Genomic DNA, 24,966 nt, shown 5'->3' with positions numbered 1-24,966 from the left:
TAATGTAAATGTATTACTAATTCTTGCAAGTGTGTGCATATGTTGTCTGCATAATCACAAGCCATGGGAGATGAGTGCTCAGTGCTTAACTATGTTTGAAAAATTACCTAATGGGTCAGTAATTGGTTGGGTTTTGTTTAGATTGTCAAGTGTGTAAAAAGCATTTATTGTGCCTTGTTCCTTGAAATGTTGATTTTATAGTACTTTAAATCTATGAACATGACATATTTGTCTGAATATTCAACAACAGTGTAGGTTAAATACAATTACTGACCACATCAATATTTTTTCTTTTGTAATGTCTGTCATTTGCGTGAATACATTTTGATAGCATTTGCGTATTGCAGGGTTTGAGAAACAAACCAAAGAAAACAGGACATGTGAAACCAGACCTCATAGATGTTGATCTTGTAAGAGGTAGGTCCTGAGTTAGAAAAAGCTGAATTTCTCAGTATAAAGATAACTGTTATCCTGTGTCTTGTAACAAGTGTTTTAGTAAGTATTAAAAAAAAAACCAATGCTACATAATTCCTACCTAAAGAAAATGAGTAAGAAATATTGTTAAGAGATGACCTCTAGATTACACTGAAGGCTTAAAAACTTGATTTAAATTTTGTCGTATAGATTTAGAAAAAAAGAAATATGTGATTGTGACGTATTAAAGTTTTTGAGTTATTGGTTCAGAAATCTCTTATTTCCATGTGTTCGGACTTCTTCCAAATATCCTGACATTTAGAGGAAAGGTTATGTTTAAAGTTCTGGAGAGCGAAAATTGCATAGGCCTGGAATATTTATCGCCTGTTTTAAATAACAAAACAGCAACAGAAGGTCAGATGATAAGAGACTTTTCAGAAAGTCTTCATTTATTTCTAGTTTGTTTTATCTTTATTTGATTTCCCTCATGCCTCACGAAGGCTAGGAAAAATACTTCTAGCATTTTATTTTCCATGAGCCCAGCAGCCTGCGTGGTCTCCTGATTCTGTTCCAGGCAGTGCTCTTTGAATTCAGATCCCAGATTAACCGAAGCACCCCACTGTCCTCTCGTCCTAGAGATACCCAGGCACCCTCACACCCAGAGCCTGCCCCAGAGACCCGTGCACCCCTTGCTCCCAGCCCTGTCCCCCCCGTCACCAGCTGGTCTGGCTTTGTCTTTGCTGGCATTCGCAGGCTCGTTGGGGCTGCTGGCACCACGGACACACAGCCCCAACTTGTGCTCTGGGGTCTGGCTCCCAGAGCTGGCACTCAGCCCCCCTACGCAGGTGTGCACAGGGAATAGACCCCACCTCACCCAGGAGAAAGTTACAGGAATTCAGTTAGAAGGCAGGACAGACCGCACTGATGGTTTAGTGCTAGAGTTAGGTTAGGTTATGGTTGAACTCCATGATCCTGAGGGTCTCTTGCAACTGCAATGATTCTATGATCAGACACATGGCACAGCCAGATAAGCAACGTACTGACCAGCAGCTGTTAACGTGCAACCGGCCTTTTTTATCCCCTGCCTCCTCAATTGTGCCACACTTGTTCCTTCCCAAATCACCTAAACACCTGCTTCCTCCCACTCTTGGTTCCTTCTTTAAACATCCCATAGCAAGTCCTGTGCAATCTGAGCTCCTTTTCCTTTGCATCCCATGAGCTCCACACCCTTGGACAGCAATCCCCAACCCCCTTTCATCTGAAAGGTGATCTGTGGAGCTGCTCCAGTGGCTCGTGGTGATGGTTTCAACCAGGGCAGCAGGGCTGATGGCTCTGCTGGGACCCCTAGGAAGGGCCTGCTTAAGGGCAAGGTCCTTCCTTGATTTGGAATTCCAGCCTGGCCTTGTGGAGATGGGCCTTCGAAGGGCTGATGAGTCTAGAACCCTGGCAGGGTATTATTTGGGCTCCCCCTCCTGCCATTGCCTCTGAGCTCTTCTGTGGGCATGCAGATGAGCTTTTGTCACATCACCTAACAATATAACTTGTTAAAAATAGGAATGTGAGAGAAAGAAACAAAATCAAATATAACATTTGAAGTTTAAAGAAGCAGAACTGAAAACTAAATGTTTGTAGGAATTTAGGAACAGTAGTAGACCACTTCAATATAGTGGTATACATGAATAGCATTTAAATTACTAATCTGCATGGATGTCTAAGTTGGCGTTGAAGTAGTTTGAGTACGGACAGTGTTTTACCTATGCCAGCAGAGAGCTCACTAATGCCAGTTCTGCTCGTAAAAAAGGTGGAAATGGCAAAGCAGCACACAGTAGTTGCCCTTCCCAAGCAGTAACCTTGGCGTGACTTGAGTCACACCCCAATTGAGTAAATGTTGCACAGTTTTCTAGCTGCCAGAAAAGTGGGAATGTGCAGGAAGAAAAAGAAATGGAAAGATATGAGAGAGAAAGGACATCTGAATGAGTGCAAAATGCTGTAGGAGAAACAAAGATAAGTTATGCTTTAGGTGGCTTCCCTGCTCCTGGGGCCAGTCCTCAGCTGGACAGATACTCTATACTTCTCAACCTCATTTCATTTTTCTGAATGACATGGCTGGAGCAATTTACAGATGTTGTTTTAGATCCCTTTGCTGTGTCAGGAAAGGGCTCTGCTGTGCCCACACAGGTGTGTGGAGTTCTCATCTGACTTCCTGTTGCTTCATAGCAAGTTTCTGATACCTCAGTGAAACAGAATAATTTCTAATAATTTATCTTTAAATAATAAGAATTGGCAATGTTTTGTTATTCACGCATTCCAAAATCTAGGTATTTGTAGAAGTTCCTGATAATGGCAATCAACAGACCACTAACAATTTTCACAAATTTTGGATTGAGGAGATAGTCAAACAATGGAAGTACGAGGTTTATTCAAATAATTATGTTTAACAATTACTATTTTAAATGACTGTCTCAACTATTCTGCTATTGAACAAGTAAGGTTATTTTGAGCTCTAGCAATGAAATATATTGAAATTTATTCTCTTTTTTCTTTTTAAAGGATCTGCTTTTGCTAAAGCAAAGCCTGAAAGTCCTTGGACATCTCTGACCCGCAAAGGAATTGTGAGAGTTGTTTTCTTTCCGTTCTTCTACAGGTGGTGGCTACAAGTGACATCGAGGCTCATCTTTTTCTGGCTGCTTGTTCTTTACCTTCTTCAAGGTAGAGTTGTATTACAGGCACAGCTTCAACTGAATGTCTTATTTTAACCATACGGAAGCTACTCTATGTTAGTTGGTTTGTTTTATGCTGTTAAGGTAAATTCCATCATTGGAATGACACAGTCCCAAGCATGTGTCTTTTGGTTGACATTCCTTTTACATATGTAGAGGGGGCATCCTGAAAATTTAAGGATTTCATCACAGGTTTTCCTCAGCATTTAGCACACGTTAGCTTCTCATCTCTGTATATAATGTAGGTTTTCAAGGCTTTCTAATTTAATTCAGGACTAAGCAGTATGAAAGGAACCTTTGACTTAGGGCGTGTATTTTGTCTTGGGCTTTTAATCTTTCCAGTACTTGTGCAGATCAAGAGCTCTGGTTAAGAAGAAAGCACAGCGAAACCTGCCAAGGTGCGTGCAGCTTGTGAGGCCTGGTTGGATGATCTGTTTGACCAGCTTCTCGTTGTCCTTACGATTGTTGTTTTGTCACATCAGAGGCAGTGAACGTCTAGCTTATATTTTAGTCAGACCTCAGCCATGCTCCTGAATGACTGGCAGATGTGGGGCTTATTGCTCTATGGGCTTCTGTTCTTTTTTCTATTGCAATGGGGAGACTACGCATCTTAATTTTATATTTCTTAGATTATAGAAGGACTTTTGGACAACTGTTAATGAACAGAAGGCAATTCACAGCTTTCAGGATGCTGAATCTTGAGTTCTGGTACTCTGACTTTGTGCTTCTCTTAATTATTTGTACTGTATAAGAAGAAAATTAGAAAGGGAAGAATGTAATGTAGTGAGTGAGTATCTAACGGCGTTAAAGTCACCAAAAGAATAAGTGTATCAGATGCGTGTACAGCAGAAATGGAACAGAAGGTTAATGGAAGTTGGGAGCAATTTAAGTACCCTGAGAAGCTAAATGACTGATAAGTTTCCCACTGAAGTCCAATTAAAATACAATATTACTTTTTAAATTTAGCCATCTGTCCTTGCAGTTGTGAATCGGTGTATCATTTGAAAATGATATTTAAAACAAGAAATGGAATTAAAAGAAAAGATGACAGTGTCTCTTGTGTGATGATGTTAGCAGCTATAAAATGAATTTCATAGTACCAGTGCCCCAAAACTGGAAATATTGACAAATAGTCATGTGATCTCCTATAAAATTCTCCCTATCCCCGTTTCTGAGATAGATGCTTAAGAAGTATTGTTCTGTACGTTAGCATTTATGTGTACTGTGGTAAGTGATCCTATAGTGTTAATAATTTTAATCTAATTTGTAGTAATATAGGTAGTAAAATACATAAGTTGTAGTTCATTTATTAACATGTCATAGGTGGCTTAATCTAAGAAAAACAATTATAGTTTTTTTTGTGTTCCTATTCTTAAATTTATTTTCAAAAATACTTTGTTCGTGGAGCCTTCATAAGATTCTAAAAGCAACAAAATAGTAAGACAGTGCAGATTCTGAGTGCAAGCAGGCTTTTTGGACATTTAATTACAAGATAGCTCTGTAATTACTTCCCCCCCCGCCCCGCTTCAGATTTCTTGGGATCTATGATTTACTAAAGTTATGGTTGGACTGCATCATATCCCTAATCCATATAGTCTGAAATGTGACAAAATATTTTTGATATTTCTGAGGTTGTGAGTTAACAAATAGTGGAAAAAATTAGTAGTATTCTATATTACATTATAATCCAACTATTTGAAACACTTGTCGTTTAAATTGTGCTGAATTAACTGCAGAGTTTTTGATGCTTTTTTGAATCAATTGGAACACTTGTAATGTACGTGTAAGTGAAATTAAATTGACAAAATTTTTGACTGGAAACTATTTAAAAAAGCCCTCAACAAGCCTCTCCTTTAAAAGAATACTTGCTAGCGTTTATGTAAGTCAACAGAAAAGAATTATTTCCTTGGCTGTGGATTTAAACTCCAGATTTTATTTGCATTGGCTTCCTTTAGTATAAAGTATGATTAGCAAAATGTGTGATAAGAGAACTACGGAGAAATGTTTTCTTGTCCAAGGTCACGGAACAGGCTGATAAATTAAGGCAGAAGTAACACCTTTTTATTCTGACTCCTTATCCGTTTAGTTTATAGCATTACCTCATTTTTACTTTAAAAATGTTTCTATATTCTAATAGGAAAATTTTTAAGTTATAGCATGTCTCTCTATGATGTATTTCTTAAGTGCAAAACAAGAAACTTTAATAGTTATATAACGGTTGTTTATTGTGATACATATATATGTATGTATGCATTTTTAAACTTGATAATACAAATATTTCAAAGCTTTAAATGCTCTAAAAATAAATGCATGCTGGCCTTTGAAATTTACAGTTGTTTTCTTTGATGCAGCGTTTTGCTCTGTGTGAAATGATTTCATTTGTGTCCATTTCACAAAATAAACTGTCGTAATTTAGCAAAGTCCCAGTCCAAATACTATAAATAAGTACAGAACTAATTAAAAGTGGTGTGAGAAGTTCTGTTCCGTGACCTGGCTGTTGGTAGGAGCAATTCTAGGATAACCTGAAATATAGTGTATTGATACACTGTGCAGAAAGAATTTATTGGATTCCAGCCCCCCCCCAATCCTACTGAAAAGATTGGTAACACTTTCTTAAATTTGTGTGAATTGGTGGGAATCTGCAATCTACAGATTTGTGTCTTCTGGAAGAAGATGATTTCTTCTAGATCACTCTGCTTTGCTAATGTGTTTTTTTAAGTAGCAGAAGAAATCTTGTAGTGAAGTTTGGAATTATTTAGTGGAGGCCTATTCCTGCAAATGATTTCACATGGGTCCGTGGAGCTCCATGTACTTATCCAAATTGTATGCTACAAGTCACAATTGGCTACTTTATGTCTTCTGAAGCCTATTATATGTGTGAGAAACTCAGATAAGCTCGTTTAGAAAGAGGGAATATTATCTGTACCTTTTACTGTCTGTACTTTTTAAAATTTATTTTGTAGTAAGTTGGATTTCTGATTGATGCATTCTGTCCTTCTGAGATCTCATACAGCAAAAACTTAGTCCACTCATAGTAATAAAAGATCCCCTGTGTGTTCTCTGTAAGACTGTTGTGCTTTAATTTAGGAAAAAGACCGATGGGAAATTAGTTTACCACAATAAAAAATAATTCCATTGTTTTGTACATTCATTATGTTTCTATTACTGGTTACCTTGCTAAAGATTATTTCATGAAAAACACATCTAATCTCTTTTTAGTGGAAAACATCACAGCCAGATATCTGCTGTGTTAGGTGTGGCTTCATGTGGTATATTTTAGGCGTTTGAATATGCCACACAGATTTACACGTGGTTGGATTTTTTTCAGTTAGTTTTAGTAGAGAAGTGGTGAAAGCTGTTGAACTTGTATGGTATATTTCTTGTGCTAAGAGTAGGTCTAAGTTATGGGATTTTCCCTTCTTTAGTGGTACAAGGGTAAACCCAAGTTCTCATGGGATATGTGGATGTTAGGAGCAGGGAATTATTCCTCTGTTCTGTTTCTGACTTGTTTCTTGGAGTTTCTGTTTTTTTCCTTGGCAGCTTTTCTCAGCTCAGTTATGAAACACAGCACTTGAAGCCATGGAGGCAGCTCATTGAGAACATACAATAGCAGAGAAAAGAGAGAGATTGCCTTGTCTGTTTACCCCACGCCTGTTGAATGTGTCCAGACTTACCTGAAGCCTGTAAAGACATTTCTGAGCTGTAGAAGTGGTTGGGCTCTGGGTACAGGAGCAAGGAGAGCTGCATGTGTGTTGGCTATATATGAAAAGCTGGTTATAGGGTCACAAAATTAGGGGTTCACTATGGAACTGGAAGTTTCTCCTTTTCCAACCATGAGTGCAAGTTGGAGTCCTGGTCACTTCAGCTGGACTGCCTCATAGTTTACATGGTTTGCCTTTGATCTTAATATTTCAAGAAAATATACATACAAGTATATATGAAATGTATTCAGGGTTTCATTTACACATGTCTGTCTATCTGTATGGGCAATTTTGTCTTTTGACTGGAAGATGGAGAAAATGCTCTATGCTAGACAGTACAACGAGTTTCTAGTCTCTTGGTGCTTACAGTGTCGAAATAGATGTCTGGTTACCCAGAGTAGCAGGTTAGTTGAGGTTGGCAAAGACCTCTGGAGATCAAAGCAGGGTCAGCTGGCACAGGGTGCTCAGCGCTGTGTCCAGTCTGGGTTGGAGTATTTCCAAGGATGGAGAGACTTTGACTTGTCTGGACACCCTGCTCCCGGTTTGATGGCTCCTGTGCCCACCAAACTTGTTGGGTTGTGCTGCATCATTTTGAGTGATACAGAATTAGTTTTATTCAGGCTGCTTTAAGAGTGACATTTGCTTTTTGGTTTTGTCTCTTACAGGAGTTTCACCTTAATTTAAAGTTGTTTCATGACAGACCTTTTCAAATGCTTCCCCCTCTCTTAATTCTACCACCTTTTTTTTAACAATAGACATAATAACACAAGTGTAAAAGAAGAGATGGATATTCAGACAGTAGGCAACTGTTTAAATCTTATTGCAGCCTATTTCATTGCGATTATAATTCCCTCCTCTCAGAATTACATGGGTTGGTTTAAAATGCAGTTAAAGGACTACGTCTGACTGTTTTTCTTTCTGACAAAAGCCGTATGATGAGCTGGCCATTTCAGATACTGAACTCAACTTCATTTCCCTTCTTTTCCAGTTGCTGCTGTAGTGTTATTCTATACAGCCCAAAGCCCACATAATATACCTCTGACTGAAGTAATTGGGCCAATATGGCTCATGTTGCTACTTGGAACTGTGCATTGTCAGATTGTTTCAACACGAACTCCTAAGCCACCTCCCAGCACAGGGGGTAAAAGAAGAAGGTATAGTCCATGTTAAAGTACTTATCGTTTAGGATTGTTAAACTATTCTAAACAACGTGCATGAAAAAATGTAGGGGTTTACAGTCTCTGCTTTGCAAGAGAAGAGAAATTGGTGCTCAGTTTTTATCTAAAAGTTTAAAATGAGTACTTAATCAGTGCTCTTCAACTTTTATGCATTGACTAATTATGCATTGTTTTAATTTTAATGCGTTGAATCTGACATTTTGCCTCAAAACAGTTTATATCTGAGTAGTGGTGGAGTAACAATATTTATGTTACTGCAAATCTAGTTTTATGTGCAATACTGACCAATGATCTCTGTGAGTAACATACATTAAAAGAGATGCTATTGGAACCTAAGTCTTCCAGCACTTAAATGAATAAGGTTTGCTACAGTGACTTGTCCCATTAAAATGGGAAAACCTGCAGCAGTGACTTCTTGCATATCTAAGCCTCTGATGATGAGATGGAATACATTTTGGGTTTAAGGGTTATGGTAATGATTGTTATGCTTGGTTTTATTAAATGGAGTTTATTAAATTGATGTGATAAGGCTTTAGCAAAATATTTTAAAATCTTGCTTGGTTTTGCATGCTTAAATTGCTGAACGTGTTATAGAACTAGTTGATTGCACTTATAAAGCTACCTTCCAATTTTAATCTCTTCTGATGAAGGAAATTAAGGAAAGCAGCACATTTGGAAGTACATAGGGAAGGAGATGGCTCTAGTACCACAGATAACACACAGGAGGGAACAGTGCAGAGCTACGGTACAAGCACCTCTTGCAGTATTGGCGCTGTCTTCAGAGATATCTGGCATGCTGCTTTCTTTTTACCAGGGTTTGTATTTATTCAAGGCTACATATGTGTTAGAGATGCGCTATCCCTTTTCTAAATAAGTAAACATTGCTTAAACTTTGCTTCATCCAGTTATTGGTTTTAATAATAAACTCATCTTCGTATTTGAACATGTACTAATTTATTGTTTCTTGACTTTTGCAAATGCTGATGCAATTTTGAAAAGATGTGGAATTAACTTTTAGTTAAATTCTATTTTGTAGGAGTATTCTGTGTGGGCTATCAGGAACAAACCAACTCAGTTTCTCAATTTTAATCCAATGAGAAAATGGAACTCTTTAATTTTACTTTATTACATTAGCTGCTTATTACTCAGAGAGTGCTTATTGAACTCTATCACTTTCTTCAAATCACACACTTTTTCTGAAGGAGAAGCCTTCAGGATTCAGATTAGCACAGCATTTAGTTTATAAATAAAACATCAAAGATGCTTTTTCTAATAACTGGAAGAAACTTCTAACACTGTTAGATTCCAGTGCTGTTTTGCAAACGATCAATCTGTTAATGCAGTGCTCTGGGCAATTAAAAAGTTTTTGTTTTTTTAAATTTTAACAGGTTGTTTTCAATATATGATTTGTACGCAGTATTGTGAGTGCTATATGTGAGCATTTATTAACAAGAGAAAATATGCTCATAAAATAGTATGAAATTGAGAAAAGGGATACTGCAAGTTATTACATTAATGTTCCGTTGTGCATGCTGCATTGTTAATATGGCAACACTAACATGTCTGTCATACTCGTGATGCGTGCTCTTAACCACTGGTAAAGCTTACCTTATGTTACGTTCTGGGAATACCTAGTTGAAACTCGAAGTTACAAAAATGTTTAAAAATATTGTAAGAGCAGAGTTCATTTGACTTTTCTCTCTATAGTTTAATCTATAATAGCTTTGAGAAGCTGTTCTTTGAATCTGTATGCAACCATATCTGATATGGTTGGAGTGTAATCTTGTAAACTTTTTAATATTTCCATTCATTGAAGATACTGATCTGCAGAAAGAGCAGGAGTGTGGGAAGATTTGGGGTTTTGTTTGTTTGGTTTGATTTTTTTTGCTTTGTTTTTTTGTGGGTTTTGTTTGTTTTGTTTTGTTTTGTTTTGTTTTGTTTGTTTGGGTTGGGTTTTGCATGGTTGGTTTGTTTGGTTGTTTTCCTTCCTTACCTTCCATCATATAGGGCCCTGTGTTTTCAGTTGAGAAAGGCTGTGTGGGACTTTCTCTAAAGACTTGTTTAAACCATTTAATGAGAGGTAGTATATATAGAGGTGTATATATATATACACACTATATGTATATGTATATAGATGCTAAACCTCAGTGATGACTACTTAGTATATACAGTATCTTCAAAGGATAAAGAGCTCAGAGTAACTGAGAAAGCTGTAAGTAGCCCCTGGTCAGTTGTTACCTCTTTAATTGCGGATTCCCAGTTGTTTGTGTACAAACCACACCAGGAACTCATCCAACTGAAAAATAACCTTCCCCCCCCGCCCCCCCCCCCCCAGGAGATCACGCAGATCAGTTTCTTCATGTAATTTTTTTCATGGCAGCATGAACAGTTTTGTCAGCACAGTGGGATGGCAGAGTGGGGCTGGGAATGAGTAAGCAGGAGTGCAGTGGGGGGTGCATTGACTGCTTTACTTAGTGATGTTGCTGAAGAAAATTTTATGAAGCCTCAGTGCAAGGAAGCTGTACAGCGACATCTGTCCTGTTTCTTAAAACATATTTTGAAGCTCTTTAGATAAGCACATTAGAATGTCTCATTAGTGTTTATTTATTTTTTCACATATACTAAGCCTTGAGATACCATTTTCTGAGGCTTTGAAGATACGTCTTAAACACGTGGTTTCAAAATTAACCTCAGAAATGATGTTCTTTGCTTTAGAGCAGGCTCCTGCGTACTTAGACCAATTGCCTACACTCAGGTCATTGGTAATCTGAAACTGTGTATTCAGTAAATATCCTTCTGAATACCAGAACTCAGTCTCACTAATAAAATAGAAGTCTAAACTTTAATCCAGCACAGGGGGGAATTTGGAAAAGACTATTTATTAGCTTCAGTGGAAGGGAGCACAATATCCAAATAAATAATTTATTCAGAATGTAGTACTGATTAGGGACTTTGCTCTCTGTGTGTCCTTATTCCAGTTCTGGAAAACTGTAACTTTCTTAAGCCTTTTGCAGTGTGGACAGGGAGAAGAGTTTTTTGACCAACACAAATGAAAATACATGGGAATAAAATACTTGACAGTGAAAATCTACAGTCTTCCAGAAACTGGATTTCACTCTTCCTTAATATTTTCTCTAGCTAATGCGTGAATAGGACTAAAAGTAATTCTTGACTCAGTTTTTGCATATATTCAGACTTATTAAGACCTTCTTGGATTTATTCTTGGTGTTGTCCTATCTTGTGCTCAAATACTGTTAATTCTAATAGGAAGTTTAGAAGTTGATTAATGATGTGTATATACAGTAGTTCTAGGAAACTATACATTTCTGTCAGCTAGGAGTATTGTTCATGTTTGTTATTGTTTTTTCTTTTAACACAGTGTAGTGCATGGAAACCAAACTTTAAGCCCAAATTTCTGCTTTTCTGGCTTATGATTTACACTGGAATTTAGGTATTCATACAAAAACTAACTGTGATTTCTACATTGGAAACAAATGGAGGACTTCAGTCAAGTTACCTGTTTTCTCAGAATGAGCTTTAATTGATATCAGACTAGTATTTGTCTTGCGGTTTTAGCACTTACACATTGCTTGACTAGCAAAGTCCTATCTGAACAAATTGTGCATACACACATACTTTCTTTTTTACTCTTATCTCTTCCTACTTAACTGTTTGAGGCTACTTCTTCCTAGTAGCTTTCAAGTTTCACGTGAAATGTAGAAGAACTTCTCAAATCATACTTGGAAGAGTTGTCCTGTTACTCCACTCACACAGCTTAGTAAATTTCGGGGCAGATCTCTCTGACTGGACATGTGCATGTGTGTATTTGAGGAGAACTGCATTCCCTTTTACACTGTTAAAAGGAAATGTTTTAGAAGTGCCCAAAGTATATTTAATGCATTAAAAATTGGCCTCTCTGGGCTCCTGCTTGTTGCAAATAATTTAATGTAAGTGCTACTTCCTTAGTGCTTACAACTGAGTTTACTGAAACGTATTATTTTACAGAGTTGCCACTGCAATGCTGATACTTGCTTTATTCCTGAAACAGAATGGCTGGGTTTTTTTTTTTTTCCCATTAAATAATAAGCTAAGCTTTCTTCAGTTGTCTTATCTTTGTTTAGTTAAACAACGACATTATTGAATGGCACAGAAATAACCTTCTAACATGTTTACTGTTGATAGTTTGACCTTTTTGTCCAAAGCCTCAATCATGTTTTCGATGACCTTCTTAACGGACATAGAAAACTAAAACTGTGTATGTGAGCTAGCACATTGGTAATCTGCAAACAGGAGGAGGTTTACTAACTGCTTCTCCAGCACAAACCACATGCTAAAGCGCCTTGCTGGCTCTTAGTTTGTAAGCTTATAATAAAAATTAATCCGTGCAGATATATAACTACAAAAAAGTTTCTGTTGGTTTTGTACTCATTTAGAAATAGAACTAAGAATTTTGTGAATAGATCAGCGAATAATAGGTGAGTTCTATGGCTTCCTACAAGAGAAGTGGAGCAGCAGTTACTTTAGTTTAAAAAAAACTATAAATGTTGTTAGCATTTTTCCAAGAAGGGGTGAGGGGAGGTAGAGTGAGACTAAAGATGGGAAAGGAGTATGAAACACCTTACTAATGTTGCCTTCTCACTATTTCATCTGCATTCCAACAGATGAATTATTCCTTCTTGGATTTTTCCATTTTATCCAGCTCTCCCTAGATATTTTTTTGTGTTCAGGTCACTCCTGTATATGTGGAATACCTTACCTTGGGAGGAATGTGAGGTGACTATCCTGATTCGTTTGATGTACATATTAAAGAGAAATTGAATCTTCTGCTGTGTAAGCCAAGCTCTCACAGAATTCCTCACTCCTTAAAGAGAAAGGCAACGCACATTCCTTCGCAGAAGCACACGATCAGTTGAACAGATTCTTGATAGTTTTGTGCCAATGTCCAGCCGTTTAACTTTTAATAAAAATTTAAAAGTATGGAAACTTGATTTATAACACTTCTCCCTCCTCCCTCCAAGTGTTCTGGGAATCTAACAAACAATATATAATAAATGTAAGATATTAATTGCTTTTCTGATATTTTCCATGTCATTTACTTTGAGAATACAGAAGCTTAAGTGAAGACTTAAAGTATACTCTGTCGATAAGGTTGCAAGCTGCTACTCCTTTTCATTCCTTCATCGATTGCACTTTCTAATTTGGAAGTGTAATCATCAAAATGTTTGCTTTGAGAAAGCCTTTTTCTGGCATTAGGCATTCTTTCTGCTACATCTTTTGAATAGATAAGGGCCCTGATGTCTAGAAAATGTTTTGGAAGACTATCCGTCAGTATCAGTAGCCTTAACAATAATACTGAAGTATAATTCATGTGATTTGAAAACAAGTTTAATTACTGTGTTTGTAGATATATTGAAATATATTGCCAGGGGTGTTACTGGATAATATGGAAAAGGGTAAATCACTGTCTGTTTAGTAGAGTTCTCAATAAGCTAAGTGTGTTTAAACATCAAAAAATGTCTGTGTACACAGTACTAAACAGAGCATGTTTGTTTGCAGCTTCAGGAAATGGCCACTAGCTTTGAATTAATAACACTTTAAATAAACATTTCTCATACCTATTTTTTTCTTAAGATAGAATAGGGAAGTTTGTCATTAGATTTTAGACTTGTGGTTTTTCTGTTGCCAAAGTTGCTGGGAGGTTCTAGTTTTAAAACATGGATTACCTTTACTGTTCTCTCAATAGCTAATGATGAAATTTTCTTTCAGACTGACAGATTCTTTTATACCAATTTGTAACAAGTAGTGTATGAAGTGTTAATGTTGTTAGTTTGTGTCATGTTAATATTATTAGTTTATGTTCATCTTAATAGTAAAATTAAAACATGGGTTGAGAGGGGTAAACACAATTTAGACTGGGAAAAAAATTGAGATAATTAATTGAATACATATATTTGTTTCAAATATAGATCTAAAAAAGCAAAAAACTCAATAGATAAATCCACTGAGACTGATAATGGCTACGTGTCCCTTGATGGGAAAAAGACAGGTAAAAGCAGTGAAGAATGTGTGCAGACCCATGAACGTCGATGTGAAGTGATCAAGCCAGAAGAGTCGGGCTGGAGCACAGCACCAGTGCGAGATGCCTTCACCAACCACAGTCATCACAAAGTAAGTGTGCTTATTGCTTTCAAAGCAGGATTATTCACTTGTCAAATGATATGTGAGGTGTATCTTTATGATGCTTTTCATGCATTCTTATCTACTTTATCCTTAAAAATGTTTTTAAAATGAAATCGGACTTAAGGCCTTGGGACCAAAAATTGTGTTAAGTCTTCTTATTTCATCCTTATATTCCTCACCTTTCCTTTTTCTTGTTGGAAGTTCCTTACTGACATCTAAACATCCTTTGCCATTCTGTATTTCAGTGCACATATTTGTGTGCTGTGGGTTTTTCCAGACCAGCTGAACACACTGTACCTTTTCCTGCCTCTTTGGTACTCTGGGCACAGGTCTGTCTCCATGGTAAAATGGAGCAGTTTGGATTACTGACAATTTACAATTTTGAGGTCATTCTGAGCATTCACCTCTGAATCATCTTTTCCTTTTGAAATCTGAATCTGAATCATCTTTTTCCTTTTCCTTTTTTCCTTCTTTGTAGAAGATGAGGAAAGCACAATTTCCCTCTCAGTGAAACAGGCAGGACTCTGTAGAGTAAGGAACAGGGATGAGATGGAAGCGTGGGAAGTGTAGAACTTTTAATTTGGCTAAGTCTAATTATCTCCTGGATATCCTGTTTTCATCTATGCAATAACTTTTCCAAAACATTTTTCCTGACTCTCCTATCAGTGGCATTTGAACATATATTGACTGTCATTACAGCTTTACACTTGACTCTCTCTCACTGGAATTGACCATCAGTGATCAGTCATAGGCAGATTTTTTCCATGGAAAAGGGAAAGGTTATTCTACGGAAGTCTACAAGTACACAGTTTTATAAAGGAAAGACTTTATTTGTGGATTTCATAGCCAAGTTATATAACAGCCCCTTAAAGATCCATAGATGAAGTCAGAATGAAGGTGTTGAAGGTTCATCTTGGGGCAAAAACTTCATTTTGTTGCTCTGCAGGAGGTGCTTTCTCAGCAGTGATAGTAACTGAGGGTCAGTTTTCTTTATCAGTTCCAAGCATTTTACATTCTGGATGAAATTCAACAAATCAAGGATTTTTAAGAAAAAGTAACTTTAAGAGTTTTGAGTTTCTTTGATAGAATGGATGAGACGTTGCCTGTGTTGAACATACTCAATGAGTACACACCCACATTCAAGAGAAATTGGCAGAGTCTGGAATAGGCTTCTGTCTCCTCCTTCTCTTTTCTTCCCCCAAAGACAATCAATAGATTTTGGTGCCACTGCAAAAGGTAGTAGATAAGACACCCCAGACTGTTCTGTGTGTCCTTTTTCTGTGCAACTCTGCTGTTAAAACAAATGAAATGACCTGACCTTGAAGCATCTCAGAAAACAGCATTCATCATGGAAGAGAGAATGATGTCTGAGCTGCAGAGAGGGGAAAGAATTTGTTGTATTTGTAGAGAAGAGCTTAACGATTTTTGTCCTTTTAGCATTTCAGTGATGACAGGAAGACTCCAAAGACAACTTTGCAGGATAGTCTCTGGTGATCTCATAATAAATGAGAATACACACACAAAAAAAGCTTTTGACAGCTGAGTGATCTTTCACTGCCCTTTTTTCTTTCTGTTACTGAAAGGGCTACTTTAACTATAGTTCAAAATCAGGAAAATGGAAAGTGGAATAAAATAATGATCTGAGTATTCTACATGTAATCTGTAGCACTTTATCATTGGAACAAGAGGTAAATGTTAACTTTGTACTGTATGTGTTGATAACTCCATGTTGTAGTGTCTATTATCACAATTTTGTTGAGGTTTGTTGGTTTGTTTTTTCAAATCTTCTGGCTATTGTTGCCTCTAAGCCTTTCTTGGTAGGTTTGCTTTAGACAAAGTCGCATTTAAAAGAAGAATGTCATGTTCTTTAGTATAATATGAGCTAGCCCTTCATCATTTGAAGAATGTTTATTTTGATATTACAATTTCTGTTTTATAATTCCTTCTGTACCACTTAATTTTGACAATTGGAGATGTATTAATATCTAATGTAACTGAGCATAGATAACCATGTTGCAGGAATAAATTTAATTTCAGTAGTTGAGAACAAGACCTAGTAAGGTTAAGTGTATGTCCTAGAAATACTCTGTTTCTTGCACTAGGATACTCACAGGACTGTGACAAATTTATCAGATGAAGTTTCTAGTGAGGAAGGGCCTGAAACTGGATATTCTTTACGTCGCAATGTAGAACGTGCTTCTAGTGATTGTACACTTCGAAACAGGAAATCTCACCATTATAAGAAACACTATCCTGTGGAGGTATGTTATTTTCTATTGCTTCTTTTCTGTAAATTGTTAAAACCTCTTGTTTTCTTATTGAATGTGTATATTTTCCTCAAACGTTTTTTCTCGTATATTGGATTTTAGGAGTCTGTTAGTTGGAAGTCATGCTAGTGTGGGACAGGATTTTTTTTTTATTTAATGATGGTTTTAAAATTAAGAGGTTTTTATTTACTTGTTTTTTCATTTTGTTGTAAAAGTATTATTAGATAATCTTCCATTTATTTCTCACAGACGTTGGTTAGAAAGATCCAGAAGGCTAATTGATTTGACTGTTTAATGCCATATGCATGTTTGGTTTAGGGTAACTGAACAGGTTGATACTTGGAACCATTTGTTTCATAATTACAGAAGACACCTCTTGACTGTATACTTGTACAGCTTGTAGTGCTTGACAAGAGGAATCAGAAAGACATGAGTGCAGTCAGTTTTTTTTTAATCTTAAATATGTTTTCTCTCGCATCGAGTGCTTCAGAGTGAGGGAAGACTGTGTAGGTATGTTCAGAAGCTGAAAAGACTAAAGTTGGTGTGTGTAGCTTTGGCAGTAACGCTTTACTCTTGTTCCCCGTTTACTGGTCTGGCTGATGCCTTGAAAGAGGAAGCCTTTCTCTGCTGTTACAAACTCGCCTCCCCCACATGATTACAAAGGAAATGAAACAATAGTTTTCAAATCTATGAAAGCTTTCTTTGTATTAAAAACAAAATAAAAAATTGTGAAGTCAGTGGATATACTGTCAACTTCTGTCCTACATTTTCTTGATCTTTATGTTTACTTGTCAGCTTAATTGTTGTTTGAGCAAGCTTTTTAATGTTCTTCATTTATTAACTTTAGGACTCAGTGGTGCCCAGTAGAGACTGCCTTCTATATATTTTTTTTGAGAAAACAATTATTTCAGGCTCTTTCTGCATTGATGTTATCTCCCACTTTGTAAAAGAAATAGTTCAGACCAAGTTTTTTCTAAATATTTCTTTACAAAATTGCTTACAGAAAACACATTAAGCATGATTTTCAGGAAGAACAAAATTTCTTCAGATAGTAATGCATTACAAATCATTGAATTAGGATGTCTGCTGAAATATTGCTTAATTATTTTTTTTCAGTGTAAAAATTGTGTATATTCTCAAGAGAAACTAGTAGAAATAAATACATTTTGTGTTAAGAGGGAACAGAAATTGCCAGAAGATGGTGATGAGTAGGATGGTACTACTTTTAAGACTACCTACATGTCTTGCAGGATATGGATTCTGCTTACAGTAGAAAGTAGTCTAATGTGCTGCATTCTTGTTCTGAAGACAACATTAGATGGTTTTGTATGTATGCATGGGGAGATTTTAATGCCCCAACCTTAATATTTTGGGGTTTTGTCCAAGATATAGCTAAAATTTGAGCATAATAAGGCATATTTCTCAAGCACAGTTTGTTTAAAATAATTGAGATTTTATGTTTGACTATGTAGATTACACATATACCTAACATTAGCTGTGTATACTTTTGTTTAATTTTCCGCTTTAGACGTGATGCATAACTGTCTTCAAACAAGTTCACTCTCTCTTTGCCTTTGAGAAGCTGTGTTAGTAGTAATAATGGGGAAATGTGATTTACAGGGGACTTCGAGAGACAATTCCTCTTTTATTACAGACTCTTACATTTAGTAATGTACTTCTGGAACATACCAAGCTTTCTTTTACAACTAGTTCAATTGTGTCCACACTGCTTGAAAGGCTGTTTGAGTGCCTCAGGTCTTGGATGACTGGAAGTACCTGTCCAATCTTCCTCTGGGGTCTTGCCTGTTCTAGAGAAAGATTTCCGTACCGTATGCAGAAGTTAATAAATAGCTAAAGTACTTCAGCTCAAACAACTAGAGACAGAAAATGAAAATGTCAGATTAATTTAAAATACGTTGTGAATGATACTTTTCTCAGTCACATTTCTGAATTACAATTTCAGTCCAGTGTATATGACTTTAAGCCTCACTTGTGTTTTTCACATTTTCACTAAAATAATGAAGCTCTAAAGTGTTTTAGAAGAGGCTTAATCTATTGCTTATGAAATCAGAACTTTGAGACATAATTGGAGTCTATGGCTTCATACTTGCTGTTCAAGTCTAAAAATCTGTAGAATAGCCATTTCCTTTTAATAGTTAATATGATTTGATTCATCATTATGTGATTTCCTCCCCAGCAAAGCAGGATCACGGACTGTCATTTGTATGGTGTCAGTGGGCTGGAACATAAAAACCAGATAAACACATATTCAATAATTACAACTTTATAACTCTTCTGTCAGGAGACAACGTAGAATACAAAAGCTACATTAATTCCCATGCATATTTTAATTTCAGGATATACCTAAATCAGGTACTAGCTGCAGTTCTCGGTGTTCAAGCTCCAGACAAGATTCTGAGAGTGCGAGACCCGAATCAGAAACGGAAGATGTGCTGTGGGAGGATCTCTTACACTGTGCAGAGTGCCACTCCTCCTGTACCAGTGAGACGGATGTGGAAAGCCCTCAAGTGAACCCGTGTGTGAAGAAAGAATACAGAGATGACCCATTTCATCAGGTTGGTATCCACCCATTTTGATTTTTTTGCACTGCACACAAGTTCAGTATTATCAGCTGTATCGTAGGACTGAAGGCCTGGGAGAAAAAACTCTATATTAAATGAAAGTAACAAAGCCAAAGCAATTTGATAGCAATAAAACAAGGAAAATTTGATTTCTGCTATTTGGTCATTCATTTGTCAAATTAAGAGGATACGACAATATACCAAAATAGTCTGCAGAATATTTGAGTGTTTGAATCTTAGTTCTAGTTCAGGTCAAGTACCAATTGATTTAAGTTTCCTCTGTGGTAGATGGTTCTGTGTGGACGTTTTGTTTGTTTGCTTTTCCTTAGTGGAATTACTTTTTTTTTGAACACATATTAGACATCTTTCTGTTTGCTTGTATATAGATGTATATATAAAAAAGCAAACAGCAAGATAACATGCATAGTATTTAATGTTTTGTATATATATATGTGTATATATATAGATAGATAGATAGATAGATATAACGAATGTATTTGATGTTACATGTGTGTTGTATGTCTAAATTCTATTTGGGTATATTTTTATTTTTACCTTAAAGCTAATAGTTTTATTTTCCTTATTTAATGCTTTTCTGCAGCAACATATAGGCAGTTGGGTTAATGTCGAACAGAATCCATTGGTAGTACTTAATCATTAACAATCAAGTATTCGTCTTTATTTGATAAAATCCATTCGGATGTCACAGTGTCAGTTATATTTTATACTTGTAGTACAAGTCTTATCTTTAAATTGCATGTTAATTGCATTGCTAATTTGAACCATTTAAGTAAAGATAGGAGAGAGAATGTGAAACATTTTCCTGGATAAACATGTCCTGTGTTGGTAGCATGTACCTCAGTACTAAGGAATGTCATGCAAGAGATGGTGTTAATAAGGATAAACATTTCAAAAGGCAGGCTTTTCACTCATAACCTTTGAAAATCATATATCTGTTGATTTTAAAAAACAACCCCCCAACTCCCTCGTCCACCCCCCAAAACAAACAAACAAACAAACAAACAAACAAAAACAAAAGAGACAGCAATTTGGATTTCATGCAGTGTTTGCTTTTTTGTTTTATTTTTAGTTCTTCTTGCTTCCATTTCATATAAACCCTAAAACTGGAGCCTTTCAATAGGGATTTAAATTGCAGTATTTTCATTGACTTCGCTGTTCTGCAGTTGAGTGTTTTTCTGTTTGATTGTGGGTTTTGAGCGTCAGCTCCTGGTGTTGATACTCCCTCTAGAGGTAGATCCTGGCAATCTGTGATTAAGAAAATCCTGCAACTAATATTTGCATTGTTTTAATTTTTTTTTTCATCCAACAGAAAAAAAAACAGATAATAGAGTACTTAGCAGAATACAAAGTTGTCAGATAAATACTGTTAAAGCAAGTAATAAAATAAAAAGCTTTACTTTTAGTCAACGGCAAATAAAGCTTTTGAAAATACTGTTACACTGTTACTCTCCCCTTCCCCAGGAGCATCACTTCCAGTAATTTCAATAATTTCAGTAATTTGATGCACATAGTGCTAGGTGATCAGGCAGAGTTAAGAGCAATTTTAATAACTTAAATGGAAATGAATGAGATTGGACTGAGGGAACTCAAGAAATGGCCACAGCAGAACTTGTTGCCTCAATGTTTTTCCAGATCCTTTACTTCTCACCTGTCTCTGTTTCGAGTAAAAGTGCCTCAATCACAAGTGCATTCAGTAGATGAGACTGGGATCGCTTGGCTCTTGGAGCAGCGTGTATTGATTAAACCCTGGCTGCTCTGAGTGTTGCCAGATCTGATTAGCAAAGGGGGGACCTTCAGCCATGACAGGGATTGGGAAGTAGATAAATATAGAATCAGAGAGTCTTAGAATAGTTTGGGTTGGAAAGGACCTTCAAAGCTCATCTAGTCCAACCTCCTGCAATGAGCGGAGAGACATCTTCAACTAGATCAGGTTGCTCAGAGCCCTGTCCAGCCTGGCCTTGAATGTCTCCAGGGATCGGGCATCTACCTCCTCTCTGGGGAACCTCGGCCAGTGTTTCACCACCCAGGCTGAACAACCAGGCTGAACAACCCTAACTCTCTTATCCTTTTTTAATAGGAGAGGTGTTCCATCTCTCTGATCATTTTTGTAGCCGTATCATTAGAAGCAAGTTAAAAAAAATTTTAGCTTTAGGCTCAACCTGAGAAGAGTACTTTTCAGAATGTTAAGGGAGGAAAAAAAATCAGAAAAAGAAAATATTCCATTAAGCACATGGCAAAATTAAAGGTGGCTTATAAATAGACCTTTGTTTTCATACGTCTATCTTTGATTTGTTCGAGCAAAAATAGAAGCCAATTAATCCTCAACCACGATAACTCAATGCTATTAGAAAATGAAGTATGGGGAAGGAGAGATGTCTGTACTCAAAGCTATTTCTTGAAGAAGTGGATGATTTTGAGGAATGTGGTTAACATTTTGTAGAATAAAATGCTATATAACAATATTTATGTCAGTCTAAATCAGTTTTTGTCAGCAACAATAGATTTTTATCTCTGATGGAATATATTCCTTGTCTTCCTCAGAGTCATCTGCCTTGGATCCACAGTTTGAATCCAGGACTAGAAAAAATAAGTGCAATTGTATGGGAGGGTAATGACTGCAAGAAAGCAGATATGTCTGTGCTTGAAATCAGTGGTATGATAATGAACAGAGTGAGTATTCTTTTTACTTTATGCAAATGTGTTTACAAGTCTAAGCATTACCAAAATGAAGCTTGTTTTATGGGTTTTGTTTTGGTTAAGTATCTTTTATTGACATTATTCCATGGCCTACAGTACTGTGATTTACTTGTTACTAATAGATAAAAGAGCAACCAAATCTTAAGTGTTGGGCCAATAAAATGTATTTGCTTCTTAGGTGCTTACTAAGGTAGCCAACCTCTGTTTTATTGTCCTGAAGTGATATATGCTTTGAATGTTCTTATTTATCTCCTTCATTCTGATAAACCACTAGTATGTTGGGTTAAGAATAAACAGACCTGAGTATCTGGGTGCTAAAGTTAAGACTGGAAAGGGAGCTTTCCCCTTTAGGAAATAAACATCTAAGAGGATGAGTAGAATGTCTCACTAGTCCTCCCTTCTTTGTCCTAGTACTCCTCTCAGAAAACAGTTGGAACAGCATTTAATTGATGTCGTACTCTCTTTCAGTATAGACATTGTTGGCATTTTGTAGAGTTGAACATAAAATCTTAGCATAGCTTAAGAAAACTATTGCTAATTCCGAGAAGTTGATACTTACCATCTCCAGCTTGTTAAAAAGCTTTGTATTCACAAACTTAGTTCAGATCTCTGTACCTGACTCAGAGATGATACAGTTTTGGGTGTAATCCACAGCAGAAATAAAATTAACAAAGCCACAGCCATCACAATAGAACTCCAGTCCTGTCTGACCTGTGAACACTTTGATTCCTTAAAAAAAACAAATGACCTAAAAGAAAACACAAATAGGAATAACATACAGGATGTAAGCAACACAACCCAATTGGTGCACTTTGCTAATTCAGCACTTAATTAATTATTAATACAAGAATGTGCACCGGAGTTTTTTAACGGCAATGTTATGTTGTTGGTTTTTAAATGATTTGTCATATTTGGTTCCAGTGCATTAAGTTCTCTTTGAGGACTTTGTTTTTCTTAACAGTAAATTGTGAAGCTGCTTAGTTGAAGGTTTCATATAACTTATCAGGTTATAAAGTGTTCTTTGTGATACTAACATTAATAATTTATTGATTTAATTCCAAAATTAAAAACAGATTCTATTTTCTTTTGTTTTTAGGTGAACAGCTATATACCAGGAATTGGTTATCAGATTTTTGGACATATCATATCTTTAATCTTGGGTTTAACGCCATTTGTTTTTCGACTTTCCCAAGCTAAAGATTTGGAACAACTAGCTACACATTCTGCCACTGAACTTTGTATGACTGCTTTTGGATCAAATGGAGACATTCTGGTTATCTCAATGGTTACTATCAGTTTTGTGGTCCGAGTGTCTCTAGTGTGGATTTTCTTTTTTCTGCTATGTGTAGCAGAGAGGACATATAAACAGGTATGAACAGCAAACCAAGAGGCTTCATACAAAGCAAAACAAGGTTTAGTGTTTGTGGATTTTTTTACTTTGTGGATATTTTAGACTTTTCTTCAGTGCACTGTGATTAATGTACCAATGATGAGAGATACTTCAGTGGGCTTACAGTTTAGGAGATGACTCAGTTGCAATGGACTGAAGTCTCTGTACAGTCTCTGTTACTTAAACCTTTTTTTCCTGGAGAGCATTTCTGAAGGAAAACTTTTTAATCTTTTATTTCAGATTTCGGGCTCAATGAATTAACCCAGCTTTTAGTCATGTCCCAGTTTGTCTCAATTTTCCCCAAGGAAAAATAATTTCAATAAAAGAACTCTAAAAACCTAGTTCTACCCATGTGTTTAATTCAAAGCCTTCAGTTTAATTCAAAACAGTTCAGTCCAGACCTCAGCCAAGAGCCCTGCCTGCTTTGCTGGTAGATCAGTTCCATGGCTGGAGACCATGAAAGCTGCCATCTGAAATAATACACCTCTTAATTTATTGCTTGTTATTGCAATAAAACTTTCTTAAGAGAGTATCAATATCCCTTAGTAACTGCGGCGTATAGATACTTGCTGGTCTACAGGAAAAAAAAATATACTTTATTTTCTCAAATGATAGCCAAAATGTGTGATTTAATACAGCAGAATTAGAATTAACCTGCTTCTAATATCAATTTCTGTTGGAAGGAACTTCTGTGATACAGGCAGTTTCTAATGGAAGTGACTGACAGGTTTGATTCTCTCCCAGATTTTAAATAGCATAGCAGATCTGTTGCCTGAATTTCAAGAAAGGAAGTCGAAGTGTAGCTTTATTTTGGTTTTTGTTAGAGTAAGAAGCCTTTTAAAACTCTTAAGTGTGTCTCCTCTAATAGGAACTTCCTACTCTTATTTCTGCACTGTTAACATATTTTAATTTGCATTGATACATTGTACATTAAGTTGACATAGTAAGTGATAGCTCTTTTCCGTTTTCTTTTTAGTGCCCTTGAAAATAAATCAACAGTTACTTTTATTTCTTCTTTGCAGAGGCTGCTGTTTGCCAAACTTTTTGGTCATTTAACATCTGCCAGAAGGGCAAGAAAATCAGAGGTTCCTCACTTCCGTTTGAAGAAAGTACAGAATATAAAAATGTGGCTTTCTCTCAGGTCCTATCTAAAGGTAAAATATATTTTTGCTGCCACTTTAATATAAAATAGCTCATATGCTGTTGATGGAAGGTTGCTACTCTAGTCTGAATTTTTCCTTCTGTGCACTTACCCCTTCGTTTTGGAGTCTCTGGGCCAGCAGTGTCTATAGGCAGCCAGATTGTGAGAAAGTAACTGTCTAGTTTTTACCTTGAAGTAAAGTATGAGTGTGTTCAGAGTTGGAATCTGGTATTACTAATGCTAGCAGAAAAGTCTTTCAGGTTAATATGTCGAGTAAAAATGACCACTTGTAGTATAATACAGACAATACTTTATTATAAGAGCCCTACCAGTTAGTGTCATTAGTGCAGAACGAATTTATGAAGCAAGACAAGTTTACATGCATATTTGTGCTGTGAGTGGTATGTACCAGGGGAAACTAGAAATTAGCCCAAGCGTTATCTGTAAGACATTCTGATCTCTCTAGTGTATGTTCAACTCGTATTTTAGTAGTCTCCTTATATCTCTCTAATGATCTTTTCAAACCAGAACATTTTGATGATTCTTTGTGAAAAGGATTGTATTATCTAACTCAGGGTTAGTATTTCATTTTGTTTTGTTTTGTTTTCTGCCCTAGTTTTTTTCCATTTTTTCTCTCTGCATTAGGTAATTAAAGTCAGAATGAAGCTAGATTTT

The 24,966-nt window shown here is 36.3% G+C and overlaps 1 protein-coding gene across 6 annotated transcripts in view; it reads left to right on the top strand.

Moving 5' to 3' along the window:
- The window catches only part of PHTF2 (putative homeodomain transcription factor 2), a gene marked incomplete at both ends in the record, with an annotated part of 52,269 nt that overhangs the window by 15,816 nt on the left and 11,487 nt on the right, over positions 1 to 24,966 (top strand). For 3 of the 6 annotated variants that reach the window (XM_080360260.1, XM_080360256.1, XM_080360257.1), the window contains 10 exons: positions 348 to 417; positions 2,965 to 3,123; positions 7,824 to 7,989; positions 8,664 to 8,828; positions 13,980 to 14,181; positions 16,296 to 16,454; positions 18,818 to 19,036; positions 21,605 to 21,733; positions 22,857 to 23,129; positions 24,173 to 24,304. In XM_080360260.1, coding sequence (XP_080216386.1) covers positions 348 to 417; positions 2,965 to 3,123; positions 7,824 to 7,989; positions 8,664 to 8,828; positions 13,980 to 14,181; positions 16,296 to 16,454; positions 18,818 to 19,036; positions 21,605 to 21,733; positions 22,857 to 23,129; positions 24,173 to 24,304 — 1,674 coding nt within the window. The remainder of the gene's footprint in view (positions 1 to 347; positions 418 to 2,964; positions 3,124 to 7,823; positions 7,990 to 8,663; positions 8,829 to 13,979; positions 14,182 to 16,295; positions 16,455 to 18,817; positions 19,037 to 21,604; positions 21,734 to 22,856; positions 23,130 to 24,172; positions 24,305 to 24,966) is intronic. The other 3 variants (XM_080360261.1, XM_080360259.1, XM_080360258.1) reach the window with 3 other exon arrangements.

The sequence above is a fragment of the Nesoenas mayeri genome (genome assembly GCF_963082525.1).
Source record: "Nesoenas mayeri genome assembly, chromosome: 1".
Taxonomy (NCBI): Eukaryota; Metazoa; Chordata; class Aves; order Columbiformes; family Columbidae; genus Nesoenas; species Nesoenas mayeri.
Note: the sequence above shows the minus strand (reverse complement) of the source record. Positions and strands in the feature narration are given on the sequence as shown.